Source organism: Scyliorhinus torazame, chromosome 9 (assembly GCF_047496885.1).
Source record: "Scyliorhinus torazame isolate Kashiwa2021f chromosome 9, sScyTor2.1, whole genome shotgun sequence".
NCBI classification, from domain to species: domain Eukaryota; kingdom Metazoa; phylum Chordata; class Chondrichthyes; order Carcharhiniformes; family Scyliorhinidae; genus Scyliorhinus; species Scyliorhinus torazame.
Genome location: NC_092715.1, coordinates 67,202,044 through 67,226,523, shown reverse-complemented (window position 1 = coordinate 67,226,523; position 24,480 = coordinate 67,202,044). Strand labels below are relative to the sequence as shown.

The 24,480-nt window shown below is 45.5% G+C and overlaps 1 protein-coding gene across 5 annotated transcripts in view; it reads right to left on the bottom strand.

The window, feature by feature from the left end:
- Positions 1-24,480, bottom strand: part of poc5 (POC5 centriolar protein homolog (Chlamydomonas)) — a 171,763-nt gene that overhangs the window by 99,290 nt on the left and 47,993 nt on the right. For 4 of the 5 annotated variants that reach the window (XM_072516045.1, XM_072516048.1, XM_072516049.1 and 1 more), the window contains 3 exons: positions 14,926-15,036; positions 5,978-6,186; positions 4,366-4,542 (listed from right to left, as the gene is read on the bottom strand). In XM_072516045.1, the coding sequence (XP_072372146.1) occupies positions 4,366-4,542; positions 5,978-6,186; positions 14,926-15,036 (497 nt within the window). The remainder of the gene's footprint in view (positions 1-4,365; positions 4,543-5,977; positions 6,187-14,925; positions 15,037-24,480) is intronic. The other variant, XM_072516046.1, reaches the window with a different exon arrangement.

Here is a 24,480-nt window from a genome sequence, read left to right as displayed (position 1 = left end):
CATGGTTCGTATAAATCGGCACCAGATTTGATACCGCTCCCAATTTAAAGTGCTGCCGAAATTGTCTCCCTATTTTCAATGTGGAGACCACGACCGGTTTGGCTGAGTGTTTCCCTGAAGAAAATGGAAGCGAGGCCATCACTAATTCTCTCAACCCTGACCCTCTAGACGAACCAGACTCCATCCGCACCCATACAGCCTTAGGATCTCCATACCACTCAAGTACCTTCCCCACATTCGCCTCCCAGTAATAATATCAAGCTCTGTAACGCCAAGTCCCGTGACTGCTGGTCCCTCTGAAGGACCATCTTCCGAATCCTAGCTACTTTACCCACCCAAATAAAGCACAAAATCGATCTCTCAACTCCCCCAAAGAAAGATTTCGGCAGAAAAACCAGCAAACACTGAAACGAAAACAGAAATGTGGGAAAACAGCGACTGAATTCTGCCCGCCAAAGACAGAGGAAGACTATCCCACCTCTGCAAGTGCTCGACCTTAGCCCTTAAGGCCTTTGTGCATGTCCTCCACCCTCCAATGAGACCAACTGGTCACTGTTGTCACAGGGTCTCCTCCACCCCCTTCAGCACCTCACCATCCTCCTGCACTATCTCAGATCTTTTCCAATGCCTCCTTTATCTGAAGCAATGCGTCCTCCATCGACTTTCGAGGGTCTCCATCATCTCCCTTCTTGCGTTTCAAATTCGACAGCCGTTACCCTCCGTCAGCTTATCCACCGTAATAGATGTGGCCCCACCCGACGAGTTTACCTCCACCATCTTCGATCCCATTGGATTCCGCACATTGCTCAGCTCTTCAGGAGTTACCTACCACAAACACCTTTCTTCCCAATATTCCTTCTTGCGTTTTTTGACAAAGTCTTACAATTACCACCAGGAACTGGGTGAAAAGGGCCAAGAACCAAGCACTCTAGCGGGAGCCACCTGACATGCAACCTCCTTCTCCATGTTGCCACCGGAAGTCCACAGGACAGATTAAATGAGAGAAGAGTTAATTTTCCAGGGCCAAAGGGAACAGTGATGGGGCAAGAAAAGAAACATGGGACAACAGCAGGTGTGCTGCTGACTGAAAGAAAGCACAAAACAACCAAGAAAACAAAATGAAGTCCACATTATGATCTGAAATTGCTGAACTCAATATTGAGTCCAGAATTCTGTAAAGTGCCGTAGTGTATCGTCACTGGACTAGTAATTCAGTGCCCCAGACTAATGTTCCAAGGTCCTGGGTTCGAATCCTACCATGGCAGATGGTGAAATTTGAATAAATTAAAATAATAAATCTGGAATTAAAAGTCTAATGATGATGACCATGAAACCATCGCCAATTGTCGTAAAAACCTATTTGGTTCACTAATGTCCTTCAGAGAAAAAAATCTGCCTTCCTTACTGGATTGGATTTGTTTATTGTCACGTGTACCAAGGTACAGTGAAAAGTATTTTTCTGCGAGCAGCTCAACAGATTGTTAAGTACATGAAAATGAAATGAAAATCTCTTATTGTCACAAGTAGGCTTCAAATGAAGTTACTGTGAAAAGCCCCTAGTCGCCACATTCCGGCGCAAGTTCGGGGAGGCTGGTACGGGAATTGAACCGTGCTGCTGGCCTGCCTTGGTCTGCTTTCACAGCCAGCGATTTAAAAGAAAAGGAAATAAAAGAAAATATGTAATAGGGCAACACAAGGTACACAATGTAAATATGCAAGACACTAGCATTGGGTGAAGCATACAGGAGTGTAGTATTGGGTGAAGCATACAGGAGTGCAGTATTGATCAGGTCAGTCCATAAGAGGGTCATTTAGGAGTCTGCTAACAGTGGGGAAGAAGCTGTTTTTAATCTGTTTGTGCGTGTTCTCGGACATCTGTATCTCCTGCCCGATGGGAGAAGTTGGAAGAGTGAATAGGCTGGGTGGGAGGGGTCTTTGATTATGCTGCCTGCTTTCCCCAGGCAGTGGGAGGTGTTGATGGAGTTAATGGATGGGAGGCAGGTTCGCAGATGGACTGGGCGGTGTTCACGACTCCCTGAAGTTTCTTGCGGTCTTGGGCCGAGCAATTGCCATACCAGGCTGTAATGCAGCCAGATAGGATGCTTTCTATCGTGCATCTGTAAAAGTTGGTCAGTATCAGTGTAAACATGCCGAATTTCCTTAGTTTCTTGCGAAAGTATAGGCGCTGTTGTGCTTTCTTGGTGGTAGCGTCGACGTGGGTGGACCAGGACAGATTTTTGGAGGTGTACTGTTGCTAACTTTCCATTGGTTCAATTGCTCTGTTTTATTACCTTTGCTCTTGAGTCGCCAGGTATCTTTATGATACCGCCACGAGGTTCAAGTCCGAGTAATGATCAATGACCCAATACATCGATTAGTAAGATTAAAATCAAAGCACATTTATTATACACAGTAATCGCTACTCATGCACAAATTCTACGTCGAAGCTACTTCTACAACTAACAGGCCTATACTTAACTTCGGACTGGCCCACCAGGTCAGGGGAACAAATGGCCTTTCGTTCGGGTTCTGAGTCTGCGGGATTCGAAGTTGGTACGGATTGGTAGCAGGGAGCGCCTATCTCGTAGCGAGCGTTGAATTAAGACTTACGATTGTCGGTCTTCAGTGCACCGGTCACGGTCAATGTTGGTTCGTGTTGCTGGGTGACCCGGGCAGGACGAAGAGGTGAAGAGGGCGATTTGAACTTGGGGCTTAACTCATAGTCCCCAGGGGCTTCCTGCCTTTCGGGGCGGACCCTGTACCTGGTCCCAAGTGATTGGACTTTGTCCCAATCGCTTGGTTCGATTTCTCCAATACTGGAGCGGTTCCCTGATCGATGGGCGGTCTGGAGGTGCTCGTTCACCTCCTCTGTGTTGGCTCCTGCTGGCGCCGGGGAGTCTGGCTTTGCTTTGTGTGTCCAAAATGTCATCAGTATGTAGATGGCTACTCATTGTTATGCTGATGGTCGCTGGTATCGATGTTGTCTGGCCTTTTGCAGAGTTAAATACACAGCAATCCTGCACCTGCTGGTTTCTGTCTATGGTGGTTGACTTTCCCATCAGCCTTTGCCGTTCGCCATTTTAAATCGGGAGCTGGCCAATTTAGGTGGCTACAGTACCCCCTAGGAATTTGAAACTGCTAACCATCTCCACCTCGGCCCCGTTGATGCTGACAGGGGTGTGTACAGTACTTTGCTTTCTGAAGTCAATGACCAGCTCTTTAGTTTTGCTGGCATCGAGGGATAGATTGTTGTCGCTGCACCACTCCACTAGGTTCTCAATCACCCTCCTCTATTCTGACTCGTCGTTATTCAAGATGCGGCCCACTGTGGCCGTATCGTCAGCAAACTTGTAGGTGGAGTTGGAACCAAATTTTGCCATGCAGTCGTGTGTGTACAGGGAGTATAGTATGGGGCTAAGTTATCAGCCTTGCGGGGTCCCGGTATCGAGTACTATTGTGGAGGAGGTGTTGTTGTTTATTCTTACTGATTGTGGTCTGTGGGTTAGAGAGTCGAGAATCCAGTTGCAGAGTGAGGAGCCAAGTCCTAGGTTTTGGAGCTTTGGTATGAGCTTGGCTGGGATTATGGTGTTGAAGGCGGAGCTGTAGTCAATAAATAAGAGTCTGATGTAGGAGTCCTTCTTGTCGTGATGCTCTAGGGATGAGTGTAGGGCCAGGGAGTCTGCTGTGGACCAGTTGCGGCGGTATGCGAATTGCAGTGGATCAAGGCGTTCTGGGAGTATGGAGGTGACGCCTTTCATGACCAACTGCTCAAAGCACTTCATTACGAATGACGTCAGGGCCACCGGACGGTAGTCATTGAGGCGCGTTGTCCGTTTTTTCTTTGGCACTGGTATGATGGTGGTCTTCTTGAAGCTCTGGCCTACATGCGACTCCAGACCTACACAGCAATGCAGTTGAACTTCCCCCCCCCCCACTGAAATAGCATGGTAAGCCACTCAGTTAAAGGGCAACTAGGAATGGGCAACAAATGCTAGCCCAGGCAGAGATGCCCACATTTCAAGAACGAATAAAACAAAACAAAAAAAAAAAAAAATCACTGGGGTAGCATTTTAGCTACCAAATCCCAATGATGTGGGGTTATGATATTTCTCTCCCATGTACAAACACAATTAAGAATATTGCAGATGAGCAAGTCCCAAAAAGTTTTTTTTGGATGAAAGAAATTGTTCTTCAATGGGAAATGAGGATTCTTTGACAAATATAACTGACTTTGAACCATCTTTGAACAGTAGTCGGGACTGGATCTTTAACTGCTCTTTTAAACATGATTTATTTAATTATTTTGCAAGATCACGATTTATTTTTGATGTATATTTTTAGTATTCTGCATAGCAATTACTGTACCTCATCTTTCCTTCGAACTGAATCCTCATATGTACAAATCAGCTGGTTCAAATTCTCAGTCTGACAGGCTATTTGTGCAATTTGAGCTTCATGTTTCATCCTTTCATCTTGCAACTCCTGTTCATGCTTCTCAACAATTGACAATCTCCATTGGCGAATTTCAGACAGAACATCGGTCTTAAGAAACATCAGAATTTGATTAGTGATTACATTTTATAAAACAGCAGCATCTTGTGCATCACAATTGGACTTGTACGGGCCATTTTTCAATCTCATTTACTTATACAATTTACTTAAGCAAGTACTAGAACTTAAATGTATTTAGGTAATTGCAGCACTAATAGCAATATTGTGATTATTTAAGATCGAACTATTATCTCCACTCAAACTCCCCGCAGTTGCAAGAGGTTTAATTTGAATGTTGAATTTAAATTCCAGTTGTTCCCTCCGCACTCTTTAGTGCAGCTGCTCATTACTTTCTCATTATGGGATATCACAAAGATCAGCGCTTAGCGCACTGCTATTTACAATCTATATCAAGGACTTAGATGAGAGGACCAAGTCCAGTCATCCCAAGTTTTCTAATGACATAGTTAGATGGGAAAGTAAGCTGTGAGGATGGCAAAAGACTGCAGAAGGATATATACATATTACATATGTGGGTAAGAACATGGCAGATGGAATATAATATGGAGTAGCATGAAGTCTCAGAATAAAGAGTTTGTTATTTCGGACTGAGAAATGGAGACTTTTTTCAGTGAACAATGCTGTAAATATTTGTAACTGTCTGAACTAGAATGCTCAGTTGTTTATTAAGTTCAAGACAGATTAATAGGTTTTTGGATAAAAAGAGTAATGGAAATATTGCAGGAAGGTGTAAAGCGAATGATCAGTCATTATCTTTATGCGGTGTTGGAGCAGGCATAAATAGCCCATTTCCAGTTCTATTTTTAAGATAACATTCTTCTACTTTGTCATTTAAATTGAAATGATCTACATTCATGAAGGCCTGCCTTCTCAATCTTGCCCCTCGCCTGAGGTGTGCTGATCCTCAGGTTAAACCACCATCAGTCAGCTCTACCCCTGAAAGGGGAAAACAGCCTGTGGTCATCTGGGACTATGGTGACTTTATCGATGTACTTTCAAAATATTTTTTCTTAAAATTATAGATATACACAAACACATTTTCACTACAGTCCAATTAACAAAATTATTTCAAACCTAACGGTGTAAACTTGCTTTAAAAGTAATTCCCCATCAGCATCTCTTATGAAATTAAATCATTATGTCGAATTACTAACAATCTTCCATTGTGAAGTTCTGTTGTTTGACTAGTGAGTGTTACCAATTTGGGATTGGGACTGTAGATTATACAGAACTGAGAACAACTTGCAATAAGCAGTTTACAAAAGCATTACTGAAGTGTCTTTGTCCTAACAATAAATAATGCAGCCCTCTCACATGACCAAGTAGTTCCTTCAATCCACTCAATGTCAACACGCTGAAAATGCTTTAAGATTTTCCAGGTAATCATAATTCTTTCATAATTAATTGATCATTGAATAGGTTGCCAATAATGAGATTCTCTTGCTTTAAAATCAACTTTACTCACCTTGAGGTGGTCACTAGCGGTGTCGAGTATATTTTCTACCTTGCCCAGGTTCTCAGCTGGAATAGGTAACTGACAAACCGGGTTAGTCATTTTAGGTTTTCGAGAAACTGGCGAATGTGAAGAGGATCTTTCAGAAAAAGCAAGTGGTCCAATAAGAAAACCTGTATTTGAGAGAGATGAAACAGGAGTCCTATGGGGAACTCCCAGGTCTGTAGAATAGAAACAGAGGAAAATTATGCTCCAATAACAGTCTGTACTTTTAAACACATCTAAATTTGCTAAAACGTTTTTAAAAATACACCTAAAGTAATAAAATTGAATAACAAACTGGTGCCATACATTATTCTTCCTTAAAATATCCCATCCGTTTTGCTGGCCTATCAAAATTGAAGTTTCCAAATAACACCGAACCTGTCTACGACAAGATTCAAGTAAAGAATTACACTACACTTTCACTGGGAATGCACACAGTCTGCTAAAAAAATCTTCTTTGGGTTTGCTTCATCAAGGAGAATCCTACTGTACAAAATTGCATTTCATAAATACAGTGACATCACAAGTGCTAAATACATCATAATAGATGCTATAGATATATGCAGCAAAAATATGTAGTAAAATACTGAACATTGACATCATAATATAATGCAAGTCATCATAACCAAAATAAAAGACAATCCTGCTTCACTTGAATTAGTTCCTATGAAGCAGTCAAACTAAGATTTGACCAATTTCAAATTTCCAAAAGATACCAAAACAGCAAGAATATAGTTTTAGTCAACTGGTGCCCATGCTGCAAAAGCACCGCTGGAGGAAGTCACATTATTGCTGATCACAATCAGAAGGGCACCAAGAGAGTAGGGAACATATGAATAGGCTCAAGAAACCCATTCATCCCTTTGGATAGACTTCCAATCCTACATCTCATCATACACAAACTTTCCTTGCTTCATTAAACCCCAGTAACAAGTCGATTATGCTATAGCAATCTTGCTGCTCAAAATACTTCATATTAATCATGGGCGCAATTCTCCCATCGGGAGACTAAGGCCCGACGCCGGAGTGAAAACCGGAGTGCTTCACTCCGGCGTCGGAGGCCGCTCCCAGCCCCCCTATTCTCCCACCCCCAGGGGGCTAGGAGCGGCACTGCGTCATTTACGCATGTCGGGCCTTGGCAGCGTGTAAAAGCGGTGGCGCGTAAATGACGCGTCCAGCGCCACATAAATGACATCACCTGCGCATGCGCGGGTTGCCGTCCTCCCCGCAAGATGTCGGATGGAGCTTGCGGGGTGGTGGAGGAAAGGACGTCCTCCTTCAGAGAGGCCGGCCCGCTGATCGGTGGGCACCGATCGCGGGCCAGACCCCTTTTGAGGCCCCCCCCCCCCCCCGTGCAGACCAGCCATGATTCTCGCCACGCCGTTTTGGCAGGGTCACCACAAAAGCAAAGTCTGCTAACACAAAAAATGCTTTGAGAAAGCAGAAAACAGTTTGGCCCAGGTTCTCAGAAACAGGTCAAATCCTTTGCTCGGGGGGTGTGGGGGGAAAGAGAGAGAGGGAGAGAGGGAGAGAGGGAGAGAGAGAGAGAGAGAGAGAGAGAGAGAGAGAGAGAGAGAGAGAGAGAGAGAGAGAGAGAGAGAGAGAGAGAGAGGGGGAGAGGGAGGTAGAGAGGGAGAGGGAGAGCGCGCGAGAGAGAAGAACCTGTGGATGTGGTACATTTAGACTTCCAGAAGGCATTTGATAAGGTGCTGCATCCTGAAGGTGAGATCACAGGGGATAGAGGACTAGATTGGATTGAGGATTAAATGACCGACAGAAACAGGGTCAGGATAAATGAGGGTTGGGATAAATGGATCCTTTTCTGGCTCGTCTCAACAGTTCATAATTTATACAAATGATCTGCAAGCAGGTACAGAGTGTAACATAGCAAAACTTGTGGAGGATATTGAAATAGGTGGGAAAGCAGGCAGTGAAAAGGAGATAAAGATTTTACGGATGGATACAGATAGGCTAAGGAGACTGGGCCAAAATTTGGCAGATGGAGTTTAATGTAGACGAGTGTGAAGTTATCCATTTTTGCCGAAAGAATAGAAAGACAAATTATTTAAATGGAAAGCAGGTTCAAAATGAGTCTGGGCAGAGGGATCGGGGTGTCTGTTCATTAATCCAGAAACTCTGTATGCAGGCACAGCATGTCATTAAAAAGGCAAATGAAATGTTAGCGCTTATTGCAAAAGGATTGGAGTATAAAAGTAGAGAAGTGTTGCTGCAATTGTATCGGATGTTGGTGAGACAGTGGATAGCACTGTTGCTTCACAGCGCCAGGGACCTGGGTTCGATTCCCGGCTTGTGTCCCTATTCTCCCCATGTCTGCATGGGTTACCTCCGGGAGCTCCGGTTTTCTCCCACAGGTCCCGAAGAAGTGTTTGTTAGGTGAATTGGACATTCTAAATTCTTCCTCAAGTGTACCGAACAGGAGCCAGAGTGTGGCGACTAGGGGATTTTCACAGAAACGTCATTGCAGTATTAATGTAAGCCTACTTGTGGCACTAATAAAGATTAGAAGGATGAGAGGGGCTCTGATCAAGTTATACAAGATACTAAAAGGAATTGATAAAGCATCACAGACCAAATATTCCCCCTTGTAGGGCAATCTAGAACAAGATAGATATATTTCTGATTTTAAAAAATGCGTTAAAGGCATATGGGGAACGGGTAGGTAACTGGCTTTGAGACCAGGAAGAGATCAGCCATTACCTGATTAAATGGCAGAGACCCGAAGGGCTGAATTGCCTACTGTAGCTCCGAATTCCTATGTTCCCATGTCACTCAATGTTACATTTCTGCTAAGGACTTCAGTTCTCGCTGCACCCTTTGGAAAAAAAAAAACCCCAAGGAGGTTTGTTCTCGAACTCACTATGTTTAGTCTTCAAGTGCCTTTAAAATTCTAAGGGTTTTAAATCTTTCATTTGCCAGTACTTCCCTGCATATAGCGCACATGGGCCTTGCATCCTGATATGCACTGGCATAATTAATAAAGCCATACCTCAAGAAATCATCTTTATACTGCTTTGTTCCCGTTTTAGACTTTTTCTTAATGGGTTATTCAAAAGAGGCCCTGGAGCATGCGCCAATACTGCCTTGTCCTGCCGTGGACTCTCCTGGGAAACTCTCTCCAGCAGATTCAGTTTGTCTCTCTGGCCCCTTTCTTATTCCAAAATGATCCATCTTCAGTTATTCACGCAGTCCTGTTGCTTGCTTGCAGTTACAAAACGGAGGAATCTCTCCTCAATACTTTTGCGCCAAGAGCACGTGACGTCAGTGTATGGGGGCAGGTGACCTGCTCTCAAGTCATCGCTTTCAAATGATGATCACAGCCAGCATTTTTAAAAGCCGGTCGTAGCCGTTGAGCATTTCGCACGATCGGGAACGCTGCAACCGATCGCTCCGCAACCCTCCCTACACCCACCTGTGAATCGCGACCCAGAGTTTGAAAATGACTGCTCTAAAAGGCACCGTTACCAAACTGGGCGATGGCAGCTGGTGCAAAGAACCAAGACAAGAGAATAGTCCACCTGACCTTACTCATCTGCCTATTTAAGATCAAAATGGAAGGACTCCATCTTCAGTCCTTGCAAAAACAATGTTTTCCTTCACAGTAACTATAATCCTCCATCGTGTATTGTGGCACAACAATGATAAAGTCACCAGGCCAAAACTGGATATTCATGAATCATCTTTGTCATCAACAGTAGCAATGGACGCTGTTACAATCTGTAAGTTGAACTTCATGGCAGCATGGTGGAGCACTGGTTAGCACTGCTGCCTCATGGCACAGAGGACCCAGGTTCAATCCCTGTACCTTGTCAGTGTGGAATTTGCACATTCTCCCCCATGTCTGCCTGGATCTCATCCCCACAACCCAAAAATGAGGAGGGTAGGTGGATTGGCCACGCTAAATTACCCTTTAAAAAAAAAAAAACTTCTGACATATCCCTGATCTCCCTCACACCAAACAAACATCAATCCTTGTTTAATGGGGCTGGTTTAGCACAGGGGGCTATACAGCTGGCTTGTAATGCAGAACAAGGCCAGCAGCGCGGGTTCAATTCTCGTACCAGCCTCGCCGAACAGGTGCCGGAATGTGGCGACTAGGGGCTTTTCACAGTAACTTAATTGAAGCCTACTTGTGACAATAAGCGATTATATTATGGAACAATGTAGGGCACAAGAACATCACGAGATACCATAGAAGTGGACCCCAAGCTAGTAAAACTACAGCAGAAGCTATTAGTCCCAAAAGACATGCATGTTAGGTAATTTGGACACTGAATTCTCCCTGTGTACCCGAACAGGTGCCTGAATGTCACGACGCAGGGCTTTTTACAGTAACTTAATTGCAGTGTTAATGTAAGCCTACTTGTGACAATAAAGATTACTTTTTACTTTATTAGATGGTTACTGCAAGCTAAACACCACAAGTAACAGGTTGTGGACAGAGTTGAGGAGGTCTTTCAATATATTCAGAGTAAACAAAACCAGAAAATGCTGGACAATCAGCGCAGGTCTGACAGCATCAGTAGAGAGAAGGGAGCTACGGTCGAGTCTGAATGAACCTTTGTCATATCCCCTATTCAGAGTAAATCCCCTTTGTCCATCAACATACTCAACTGATTGTGCAGCATTAAACCAGGTGAGATTAAGAGAAAAAGTGGAGGCAACAACTCAATGAACCATTCTCAACCAACACACATCAACAAAAGTCCCAAGCCCAAACCGCTCTAGGACCTCAATGAGGTATTTCAAAGGCCTTTTCCGCTAGTGTTCTCTCCTCGGATGGTGTCATTATCATGGTCAGCAGCCGTCTGATGTTTGCAGTTAGCGGTCTACCCTTAAAAGCCCGTCTGGTCCTCCGCGACGACCTCTGGCACGCGGTTCTCCAGCCGCTTAGCCAGGATTTCTGCGAGTATTTTCGAGTCTACATTGAGCAGCGAAATGGGTCTGTATGATCCACATTCCATTGGGTCTGTCTCTTTTGGGTATCAGCGATATGGTGGCCTGTGTTAGTATTGGAGGCCTGGTAACCGTCGCTAGCAAATCTGCAAACATCTCCCGGAGGTGCAGGCCAGTTTGTAGAGGTCTGCCGGGGCCCGCCTGCACGGAGTTGATCCTCTCCATGACCTCTCCCAGTCATGATGGTGCTTCCAGCCCCCTCCTGCTGTCGTTCCCCCACGACGGGCATATCCAGTCTGTCAAACGGTTTGATCCCGGAGTCCGTGTCAGGGTTTCGGAGGTGTACAGTCCCTGCTGAAAGCTGCAAATGTTTTGTTGAGATTTTTTGGTTAGGCTACCAGTCTGCCTCTGCTATCCTTTACCTGGGCTATTTTCCTCGTAGCTGCCGATTTTCTCAGCTGGTGTGCCAGCAGGCGGCTAGCCTCGTCTCCATGCGTGTAAAGTCTCCAGTGTCTGGCGGAGTTAGTACACTGCTTCCTTGGTGGACAGTAGTCTATTTGTAGCTTTTTCTTCTCTTCCAGAAGCTCTACGGTTGGGGCCTCGGAATACTATCTGCTGACTTCCCTAATGGAGTTGATCAGTTGTTGCCCAGTTGCCCTCTCTTCCCCATCTCTGTGAGCCTCATAGGTGATAATTCCTCCCCTAATCACAGCCTTCAGAGAGACTTCCCTGTTCCGGGTTGTTAGTAACGTACTCGCCTATGGCCTATGATGTTTTCTGGCAGAAGACCTTGTCGGCCAAGAGTGTCCAACCTTCAGGTGGGGCATTGAGCACAGCCCCTCTCCAACCTCACATCCGTGTAATGTGGAGCGTGGTCAGAAATTACAATTGCAAAGTATTCCTAGCACTGTTTCACAGCACCAGGGACTCGGGTTCAATTCCTGGCTTGGGTCACTGTCTGTGCAGAGTCTGTACATTCTCCCACCGTCTGCGTGGGTTTCCTCCCACGTGTCCCAAAAGACGTGCTTGTTACGGGAATTGGACATTCTGAATTCTCCTTCAGTGTATCTGAACCAGCGCCATAGTGTGGAGACTAGGGCATTTTCACAGTAACTTCACTGCAGTGTTAACGTAAGCCTACTTGGGACACCAATAAAGATTATTCCGCTCTGACCATCTCTGCAAGCACCAATTTCCCCACTACAAAGAAGTCAATATGGGTTTGGATATTTTGCACTGGCGAGAAAAATGAGAATATCTCACTGGGGTGCATGAATTGCCATGGGTCCACCGTCACCATCTGTCTCACTGGCTTTTAAAAATACTGGGCTGTTCAATCCCCTGATGACCTTGGGCTTTGGTCGGAGCGACCTGTGAGCCCTGTCGATCTTCGGCGGTTTGGGGAAGCTATTTTCATCGTCTATGTTATTGTTGGGGACAAAGGGATGTTTTAATCCGATTTTGCAGGCATGAATTCAGTCAAAAGTGCCCATTTCGTGTCTTATGGAGGAGAGCCACCTGATGTGTGACTACGCAGCAGATCCGTCACCAGAAGTCCCAGTTTACTGTTTTTATGCTGCATATATAGACACATTATTTCCAATTTTCAAAACAGCACTGCTTGGAAAGGCAAACAACTTTTGATTCCAAAATTCAGAAATTTGGCACACTGCAAAGCAGTACTGTAAGCATGGGGGCAATTTGTCAGCCTGTTCCAAGACTTGTTCGAAGCCAACAGCGATTAGGGAGAGAGACGAGGGGAGAGCAGACAAAACACACAACACTAAGAGGTGCAAAAAGTGAAGGGTGGAGGAAATCAGGACACTTAGGGGAACCACAGGAAGAGGCATGGAGGAGGGGGAGGGAGGAGGGGGGAGAGGAGGGGGGAGAGGAGGGGGAGAGGAAGGGGCAGGAAGGCCCCCCACCCCCCCCCCCCCCCCCACCAAAACCCACAAGGCCTGCAACAATAACCACAAATGGAGGAAGGGGAAGGGGAAAATAGGAGCTCAGCAATAGAACACCCAGGGCGGAAGAGGGGGATACGGAGAGGGAAAGGGGGGGGGGGGGGAAAGAGAAGTTATGTCAAGAAATATACGTACATAAGAACTGTACAAATGTAAATATCAGACACAAAAGTTTCACTGTGTAAAATTGAAAATGCCAATAAAAATATTCTTAAAAAAGAAATCTACTAAAAATTCAATAACCCTACAACCATTAGAATGGCTCAGTTAGCAGCACTCTTGGACAAGGTGTTGGTTTTCAGCCCCATATCAGTAACATTCCAGGGCAGTACAAAAACCGGAAAAGGATTGTCAAGCTAGTGTGATAATACTAATATATTAAAAACTTATTTCACAATTTGAAGAGATGCTGGACTTCTTCCAAAGTTCTGTCCAACATTCCACCCTCAATCAATGCTACTAAAATATGCACATGGGGCAGCACGGTGGAGCAACAGTTAGCACTGCTGCCTCATGGTGCCGAGGACTGGGTTTGATCCCAGCCCCAGGTCACTGTCCGTGTGGAGTTTGCACATTCTCCGTGTCTGAGTGGGTCTTACTCCCACAACCCAAAATGATGTGCAGGGTAGGTGAATTGGCTATGCAAAATTGGCCCTTACTTGGGGAAAAAGGAATTTGGGTATTTTAAATTAATATTTTAAAAATGCACACATTAGCAGGCCATTCATCTCAAATGCTGTTTGTAGGTTGCTGCTTGCATAGCAGGATAATGTTTGCTTACATAACCATCCTGAAACTCAAAGACCAAGACATTTGAACATGATAAAGCACTAATCCTCTTTTACCTACCTACTCGGTTATTCTAAAGTTTGCTGTAGAAGCTTTAAGACTTCGACAATATTACGCTTCACTTATTATCTCTCAGCAGCATAAATGTAGAAGAAATAAAACATTAGAAACTAATGGAGTAGTAAATTACTTTGGAAAAACATCGATTTAAGATGTATTATCTAGATAGCAAGTACAAGTTGAGCATTCCTTATCTGAAAAATTACGAAATCCGTACTTTTTTTTAACGTGTCACACATGCGCAGTTCCCAACACGCACCATACACGCGTAGTTCCCAACATGTGCCACACAAGCACAGAATATTCAGAAATCTGAAAAATTCCAAAGTCCAATACACAATTGGCCCCAAGCATTTTGATAAGGGATTTTCAGCCTGTATATAAAAGCTTTTGAAACCTCTTCTGTTTAACATCTGTAACTTTCTGGCAAACATTTTGGGGGTTAAACTAAAGAAAAACAAATGACAGGCTTAAAATATTTAAAATTATCAACTTGTGATAACTTAAGGTAATAAACAATCCTGAATGTGCAAGTTTTTAAAAAAAGTATTGAGCCAACCACAACACTTAACATACTGGTTGAGCATCCCTTATCCAAAATGCTTGCGGCCGAGTGTGTACCTGGTTTTGGATTTTTTTCAGATTTCGGAATTTAATGTTCGAGAGGACAAAATATGTTTTGTACTACAACTTGATAATCACAGTGAATAATATAATTTAATGCACTAATGTCTGGCTGTGAGGTGGTTTTGGTGCCAAAACAGCCCCGCCTAGGGCTTGTAAGCATCTGTGGCACGTTGGGACCTGCACATCGTCGGGGAACCTTCCCAGAGCTTTGTGGAATTTCCCACGTGTGACGTCACGTCTGCGCTTGAAAAACAGTGTGGATTTCAGAGGTTTTTGAATTTCAGTTAAGGGATTGTCAACCTGTAACAGGTTTTCCAAAGCCTTCAAAACAAGCTTCAACTCCCACTGCCTCAAAAGTTAATTATATTTTTGGAAACAAGTCAACAGTAATATGTCAAGTACTATGATTACACCAGAACTCTACCTTGAGGAATGATATAGCACAGCACAAGAGCAAGTCAGTCAGACTAAATTACGTGGCAGCCCCTTGAGGGTATCCAGTTAACCCCAATCCCCGGTTCATACCCCAGTGCATTGCATTATTTTCTATTGAATATATACCTTCTGGTATTTTTCCTGTTGTTGCTGAATCACGTTTGTCTGGGGTAATTCCTGTGCCTGCAGTCTGCGGTCTTACAGGATTTTCATGCCTTTCTTCAGAAATCCTGCCTGCTTGAACATAAATTCATCTGTTAAATTCATCTGTTAATTCTTAGATAATATGCATTCACTAGTCTTTTTGGTAAAGTGATTGTAGAATTTCAGAGAATAAATCTCAAGTAGGTTAAAAGAAGGTTCTTCAAAAAGAGACATAAGTGGAACCCAAGATCTCCCTTTCTATTCCTTATAAGGCCAAACCCATCGTACAATAAAGTGGTAGCATTGGCTGTAAAGCATTTGGGAAGTTCTGTGATTCTGAAAACGACATAAATGCAACACTTTTTCAACTCAACACTGAAGAGTGTGTGTGTGGTTCTCAAGGGTAGGCGAAGAGAAGTAGCATCGTCTTTCATTTTAAAATGGACAGCACGGTGGCAGTGGTTAGCACTGCTGCCTCACAGAGCCAGGGTCCCAGGTTCAATTCAGGCCTGATCCGTGAGAGTTTTCCTATCTCCCAGTGCCTGCATGGATTTCCTCTGGATTTTCCAGTTTTCTCCCACAGGTGTGCAGATTAGACGGTGTGACCATTTTGGACTGCTAAATCGCCCCTTAGGTGTCCAAAGATGTGCAGGTTAGGTGGGGTTATGGAGATAGGGCAGGGGGGTGGGCCTAAACAGGGTGGTCTTTGAGGGTCGATGCAGACTCAAATGGCCTACTTCTGCACTGTAGGGATTCTAGGATTCCAAGCAGAGATGAAATGAAAATGAAAATGAAAATCGCTTGTCACGAGTAGGCTTCAATGAAGTTACTGTGAAAAGCCCCGCATCGCCACATTCCGGCGCCTGTTCGGGGAGGCTGGTACGGGAATCGAACTGTGCTGCTGGCCTGCCTTGGTCTGCTTTAAAAGCCAGCGATTTAGCCCAGTGTGCTAAATGACAAGAACTAAGAGGTTACCTGATTAGCAGGCTGGGAAGCAAAGAATCTAACGGATTTGCAAAATTCAGCGCAAGCTTTTCCAATGGTAGCTAGAAGCAGTGGCTGCAGTATGGAGGCGTGTCACAGGAATGATCATTAATGTACCTTATTTATAAATGTTAGCTTGGGGGATGGCAATGAGGATGAAGAATTGGCCTGAACATTTTCATGAATGATGGACAAATACAATGGGTAGCTGTTCAAGTCATTCCTCCTAGATGTTTAAACAGTGATACCACCTACACAGGTGACAGATGATATTCATTTAAGCATACCAAGGATGCCAGTATCTGTTCAACTGGAACTCAACATTTGTTTTCTAAAAATGATACATTAGGTTAAGAACAAACATTGCAAGTGAAATAGTAACCACGCTGTTACCATACAAACTGTAATCAATATAGCATGTTGTACAACAATTATGCAAAATAAAATGTTACATCGTAAATTTCCTCCTAGTGGAAACATCCTCACCATGTTCACTCTATCTGGCCTCTCAGTATTCTGTAAATTTCAATAAGATCCCCCCTCATCCTTCTAAGCTCCAATGAGTACAGACCCAGAGTCCCCAACCGCTCCTCATATGACATGCTCTTCATTCCAAGGATCATTCTTGTGAACCTCCTCTGGACCCTTTCCAAGACAAGCACATCCTTCCTCGGGTACGGGGCCCAAAACTGCTCACAATACTCCAAATAGGGTCTGACCAGAACCTTATACAAACTCAGAAGAGGGCTCTTGTATTCCAGCCCTCGCGAAATGAATGCTAACATTGCATTTGGCTTAACTGCCGACTAAACCTGCACATTAACCTTGAACTAGGACTCCCAACTCCCTTTGTGCTCGATTTCCCAAGCCTTTTCCCATTTAGAAAATAGTCTATGCCTCCATTCATCCTACCAAAGTCAAAATTATAACCCCACACTTTTCCACATTGTATTCTATCTGCCACTTCATTGCCTACTCCCTTATCCTGTCCAAGACCTCCTGCAGCCCCCCTGCTACCTCAATACCACCTGTCCTTCTGCATATTTTTGTTTCATCTGCAAACTTAGCAACAGTGCCCTCAGTTCCTTCTTCCAGATCGTTAATGTACATTGTGAAAAGTTGTGGTCCCAACACCGACCCGAGGCACAACACGAGTTACCAGCTGCCATCCTGAAAAAGACCCTTTTGTCCCCATTCTCTGCCTTCTGCCAGTTAGCCAATCCTCTATCCATGCCAGGATCTTACTCTTAACACCATGGACTCTTAACAGCCTCCTATGCAGCACCTTGCCAAAGGCCTTTTGGAAAAAGCATACATTTATGACTGGAAAAGTTAAAAGCTCACAACAGAAGAGAACACAATATCTAATCAAACAATTCCCAATTCTAATAAGATATTTTAGCAGATAGCTTGCAAGAAAAAAAATAAAAAAGACTGATGGGATGAAAACTCTCATTATGGTTCATTAGCAAAGGTAGCTTATCGTTATCTTTGACCATGCTCCACACTATATGGATGCGAGGTTGGCAACAGGCCGTGCCCAGCACCCCAATTGGCGGCACGTGGCCGACAAGGCCTTCTGTCAAAAAACATTGCAGACCATAGGCGACTACGTTATTAACAACCAGGACGGGGAGGTCTCACCCTCCATGTTCTGGGAGGCACTGAAGGCCGTGATTAGAGGAGAGATCGTAGCCTACAAGGCAAGCAGAGATAGGGAAGAGAGGGTGGCCAGGCAACACTGGTGGACTCCATCCTGGAAAATCGACAGAAAATACTCCCGAGGCCCCAACCATAGAGCTGCTGGCAGAGAGAAAAAAAGCTGCAAATGGACTTTAACCCGCTATCCAGAATGAACAACACCTCTTCCACAATAGTACTCAATACCAGGGCCCAATGCCCTTGCTCAATACGCAAGGCTGCGTACTTAGCCCCCTACTATAGTCCCTGTACACACACGACTACATGGCAAAATTTGGTTCCAACTCCATCTACAAGTTTGCTGACGATACAACCATAGTGGGCCGGATCTCGAATAACGATGAGTCAGAATACAGGAGGGAGATAGAGAATCTAGTGGAGTGGTGTAGCGACAACAATCTCTCCATCAATGCCAGCAAAACTAAAGAGTTGGTCATTGACTTCAGGAAGTAAAGTACTGTACACACCCCTGTCAGCATCAATGGGACCGAGGTGGAGATGGTTAGCAGTTTCAAATTCCTAGGGGGTGCACATCTCCAAAAATCTGTCCTGATCCACCCACGTCGACGCTACCACCAAGAAAGCACATCAGCACCTATATTTCCTCAGGAAACTAAGGAAATTCGGCATGTCCACATCAACCCTTACCAACATTTACAGATGCACCATAGAAAGTATCCTATCTGGCTGCATCACAGCCTAGTATGGCAACCGCTCGGCCCAGGATCGCAAGAAACTTCAGAGAGTCGGGAACACCGCCCAGTCCAATCACACAAACCTGCCTCCCATCCATTGACTCCATTTAAACCTCCCGTTGCCTGGGGAAAGCAGGCAGCATAATCAAAGATCCCTCCCACCCGGCTTACTCACTCGTCCAACTTCTTCCATCGGGCAGGAGATACAGAAGTCTGAGAACACGCACAAACAGACTCAAAGGCAACTTCTTCCCCGCTGTTACCAGACTCCTAAATGACCCTCTTATTGACTGACCTCATTAACATTACACCCTGTATGCTTCATCCGATGCTGGTGCTTTACATAGTTACATCGTATACCTTGTGTTGCCCTATTATGTATTTTCTTTTATTCCCTTTTCTTCCCATGTGCTTTAATGATCTGTTGAGCTGCTCGCAGAAAAATACTTTTCACTGTACCTCGGTACACGTGACAATAAACAAATCCAATCCAATCCAAGCAGTGTATCAAGTCCGCCAGACATGGGGGACCTTCTACGAATATGACTGGCCGCCTATTGGCTCACCAGCTGAGAAAGCAGGCAGCCACAAGGGAAAGAGCGCAGGTAAAAGGATAGCAGAGGCAGACATAACAGAGCCAAAGGAAGTCAATCGGGCATTTGAGACTTTCTACCGGCGACTGTATGCCTCAGAGCCCCCCAACGGGGGCACGGGGATGTAACAGTTCTTAAGACGGACTGGAACTACCAGTTGTGGGGGAAGACAGATGGGGATGGGGGCGGGGGGGGGGGGGGGGGGGGGAAAGAGAGCTGGAAGCACCAATCGAGACATCATGGAGAGCATCAGGTCCATGCAGGTGGGGAAGGCACCGGGACCCGACGAGTTCCCAGCGGACTTCTACAAAAAATTTGCACCAGTCCTGACCCCACACTTCAGGGACATGGGGCATGTTCGTGGATTCAATGGCAAGGGGCACCCTGCCCCCCACGCTAGCGCAGGCCACAATTTCACGGATACCAAAAAAAGATGAAGACCTGACAGAATGTGGATCATACAGACCCATTTCGCTGCTGAACGTGGATGCGAAAATACTCGCAAAGGTCCTGGCCAAAAGGCTGGAGGGCTGTGTACCAGAGGTGGTCGCAGAGGCCCAAACGGGCTTTGTCAAGGGTAGGCAGCTCACAGCGAACATCAGGCGGCTGCTAAACGCAATAACGACCCTCTCCGGGGGGAGAACACCAGAGGTGATTGTCTCCCTGGATGCAGAAAAGGTCTTCGAAGGAGTCGAATGGAAATACCTCCGAGGTATTGGAACGGTTTGGGCTAGGGGTTCACCGCCTGGGTTAGGCTCCTATACAACGCTCCCAAAGTGAGCTTCCGAACTAACACCACCAGCTCTGAATACTACTAGCTGCAGAGAGGAAGAAGACAGGGCTGCCCCATGTCCCCACTCTTGTTCGCGCTAGCGATCGAACCCCTGGCGATAGCCCTGCGGGATGCAAAAAGCTGGAAGGGAATCTGGAGAGGAGACAGATAGCACAGAGTCTCACTCTATGCAGATGACCTGCTCCTCTATGTCTCGAAGCCACAGGAGGGACTGAAGGCAATATTGCAAATACAGAGTTTGGAACCTTCTCGGGCTACAAACTTGAAAGCGAGGCATTCCCAGTGAACCCAAACGGGGGAGGGAGAGAGCTAGAGAGGCTCCTGTTCAAAGCAGCCCAGAACAGATTCCGCTACCTGGGGATCCAGATAGCCAGAGACTAGACACAGATCCACAAGTGGAACCTGACCAGCCTGGTGGAGGAAGTAAGAGGAGACCTTCAAAGGTGGGGCTCACTCCCACTCTCTCTGGTGGGGAGAGTGAAGACGATCAAGATGAACGTACTGCCAAGGTTCCTCTTCCTGTTTGGATCCATTCCGAACTTCATCCCCAAGGCCTTTTTCCAAAACGTAGACAGTCTAATCATGGCGTGTGTGTGTGTGTGTGTGGGGGGGGGGGGGGGGGTGTGTAAGAACCCGAGAATTCCCAAACAGGCACTGGAAAATCAAAGGGGGCTTGGCCTCAGCAAACCTACAATACTACCACTGGGCAGCAATGGCAGAAAGAGTGAGGGGATGGGTACAAGAACGCGACACAGATTGGGTACAAATGGAGGAACGACCCTCCGTGCCCTGGCCACAGCAGCACTCCCATCCTCATCAACAAGATACACAATGCGCCCAGTGGTAGCGGCCACACTGAGAACGTGGACCCAGCCGAGACAACACTTCGGGATAGCCAAAATGTCCAACATGGCTCCCATATACGGCAATCACAGATTCTCCCCAGCCATGCTGGATACCACTTCAAACGGTGGAGGCGGGACAGGGGCACATTGACGGTCGGGGACTTCTACGTAGGGCACAGGCTGGTGACACTAGACGAACTGACGAGGAAGTGGAGGCTAGCAAAAGGACAGGAAATGAGACACCTCCAAATAAAACACTTCCGCCGCAAAGAGACAGTAGGGAATCCCAGGGCCCCAGAAACTACACTACTAGAGAATCTGATAGGCACAAGCAACGAGCAGGGGGGGGCTATGTGGGAAAATATACGGACAACTACTGGACAGAGGCCGGACTCCACTGGATGAGACTGGACAAAAATGGGAGGACGAACTGGGGACAGAGGTAGGATGGGGACTCTGGAGCGAAGCATTGAGCAGGGTGAACTCCACCTCCTCCTGAGCAAGGCTAAGCCTAATGCAGCTCAAAGTGGTGCACAGAGCGCACCTGACCAGAACCCGAATGAGCAGGTTCTTCCCGGAGGTGGAGGACAAATGTGAGCGGTGCCAGAGGGGCCCGGCCAACTACACCTACATGTTTTGGGCTTGCCCCAAGCTTGCTGGGTTCTGGACAGCCTTCCCCAAGGCAATGCCCAAGGTTGTGGGGTGTGAGGGAGAAGCCATGCCCAATAGTGGCAATCTTCGGGGTACCGGAGCAGCCAGAGTTACACATGGGGGGGGGGCAGGTGGAAGGAAGGGGGGGGGGAAACCGTGAGAGATGAGCCCCCACCTTTTTCTTTCTCCATTCTGTCCGGAAAAAAGAAAAGCACAGATGAAGCCAGGGAGGGGAGGGGGGGGGGGGGGGGGGGGGGGGGGGAACATAACCAGGAAGGGGGAGGAACCATAGACCAATCCAGAGGGCAACGAAATGCACGTAGGGTCAGTTAAACGAAGGACAAACTAAACCTCTCTGTATAATAAAGGAAATTAGCGCAGGCGAGAGAAATGTGATGTGTATATATACACCCAACTGTTTATAAATATGGGAAATGCCAAAAAAAAGTTGTTTTTTTTTTTAAAAAAAAGGTAGCTTTGACAAGCTCAAAGCTAAATAAACAGCACTAAAGCAGAACTCTGGGTATGACATGTGTAGGAAATGGGCCCCGTCAAGCTAACGGCACAGCAGTAGGTGCTCATCTGTTTCTGTAAGCATTAAAGATTACATTTATGATCTACATATCATAAGTGAATTTACCGATAACAGATGACTTCCACACTATTGCCATTCTAATTGGAAAATGTTTATATAGTTAAGGTAAACTCAAAAGATCAGTTTCTCATTCTAATTAATAATAATACTAATAATAATCACTTATTTTCATAAGTAGGCTTCAATGGAGTTACTGTGAAAAGCCCCTAGTCGCCACATTCCGGCGCCTGGTACACAAACCAGCCCCGAGAGTATGTAGTTATATTTGCCCTTTTAAACATGTTACACTATAACAACAGATGGTAATCTTTGTTCTTGGAAAGAAATTCAATCCAGCATCAATGCTAAGAGACACTTCAGTCAGATGTACACTCTTGTCTTTCTGCTCCCCCACAACAAGGAAGGAAAAAGGTATTTAGGTAGCAGAAGCAGCTTGCAATTATTTTCCCCTTTGTTGCTTCAGCAATACAAAACCACAAAGGATGCAAAATGAAATTAATTAACTCAAAAATGATATGCATGGAGCATGAATAATGTATGATTCAGGAAGCAATCATTGTAACTTTCAGACTTGGCTGGATTTGTGAACATTGATGAATCCTTTCCCCATCAAACTCAAACTCCCAAAGATCTGTCAAAAAATATTGCATATGTAGGATTGTTTCTTAAGAACAGCACTTCAGAGGTAATTTCTCCTCTCATTCACTGTACAATGGCAAATGTTGTCTGAGACAGAAATAATGTGCATTTACAAACAAAGAACAAAGAAATGTACAGCACAGGAACAGGCCCTTCGGCCCTCCAAGCCCGTGCCGACCATGCTGCCCGATTAAACTACAATCTTCTACATTTCCTGGGTCCGTATCCCTCTATTCCCATCCTATTCATGTAATTGTCAAGATGCCCCTTAAATGTCACTATCATCCCTGCTTCCACCACCTCCTCCAGTAGCGAGTTCCAGGCACCCACTACCCTGTGTAAAAAACTTGCCTCGTACATCTGCTCTAAACCTTGCCCCTCTCACCTTAAACCTATGCCCCCTAGTAATTGACCCATCTACCCTGGGGAAAAGCCTCCGACTATCCACTGTGTCTATGCCCCTCATAATTTTGTAGACCTCTATCAGGTCGCCCCTCAACCTCCGTCGTTCCAGTGAGAACAAACAGAGTTTATTCAACCGCTCCTCATAGCTAATGCCCTCCATACCAGGCAACATTCTGGCAAATCTCTTCTGCACCCTCTCTAAAGCCTCCACATCCTTCTGGTAGTGTGGTGACCAGAATTGAACACTATACTCCAAGTGTGGCCTAACTAAGGTTCTATACAGCTGCAACATGACTTGCCAATTCTTATACTCAATGCCCCGGCCAATGAAGGCAAGCATGCCGTATGCCTTCTGGACTACCTTCTCCACCTGTGTTGCCCTTTTAGTGACCTGTGGACCTGTACTCCTAGATCTCTCGGACTTTCAATACTCTTGAGGGTTCTACCATTCACTGTATATTCCCTACCTGCATTAAACCTTCCAAAATGCATTACCTCACATTTGCCCGGATTAAACTCCATCTGCCATCTCTCCGCCCAAGTCTCCAAACAATCTAAATCCTGCTGTATCCTCTGACAGTCCTCATCACTATCCGCAATTCCACCAACCTTTGTGTCGCCTGCAAACTTACTCATCAGACCAGTTACATTTTCCTCCAAATCATTTATATATACTACAAACAGCAAAGGTCCCAGCACTGATCCCTGCGGAACACCACTGGTCACAGCCCTCCAATTAGAAAAGCATCCTTCCATTGCTACTCTCTGCCTTCTATGACCTAGCCAGTTCTGTATCCACCTTGCCAGCTCACCCCTGATCCCGTGTGACTTCACCTTTTGTACTAGTCTACCATGACGGACCTTGTCAAAGGCCTTACTGAAGTCCATATAGACAACATCCACTGCATCAATCATCTTAGTGGCCTCCTCGAAAAACTCTATCAAGTTAGTGAGACACGACCTCCCCTTCACAAAACCATGCTGCCTCTCACTAATACGTCCATTTGCTCCAAATGGGAGTAGATCCTGTCTCGAAGAATTCTCTCCAGTAATTTCCCTACTACTGAAGTAAGACTCACCGGCCTGTAGTTCCCTGGATTATCCTTGCTACCCTTCTTAAACAGAAGAACAACATTGGCTATTCTCCAGTCCTCCGGGACATCGCCTGAAGACAGTGAGGATCCAAAGATTTCTGTCAAGGCCTCAGCAATTTCCTCTCCAGCCTCCTTCAGTATTCTGTGGTAAATCCCATCAGACCCTGGGGACTTATCTACCTTAATATTTTTTAAGACGCCCAACACCTCGTCTTTTTGGATCTCAATGTGACCCAGGCTATCTACACACATCTACATAGCAACTTGCATTATATCCCATACTGTTGATGTGGGGGAATGTCCATTGCAACACAGAAAAACTGGGCAACCAGAGTCAAGTCAGGTTCTAGAGCAACTCTGCAGTGAATAATGTTGGTTGACAGAGAAAAAGTAGCCAAGAAACCAGGAGATTTCATCTGCTCTTCAAATTGTGTCACTTGTCATGCACAGTGAAGGCAAGTCTTAATTATACCTTTAAACATGGGCTGCATTCAGTACATAATTTTCTGGAACTATCTTTTATTTAAGAATGTACATAACCA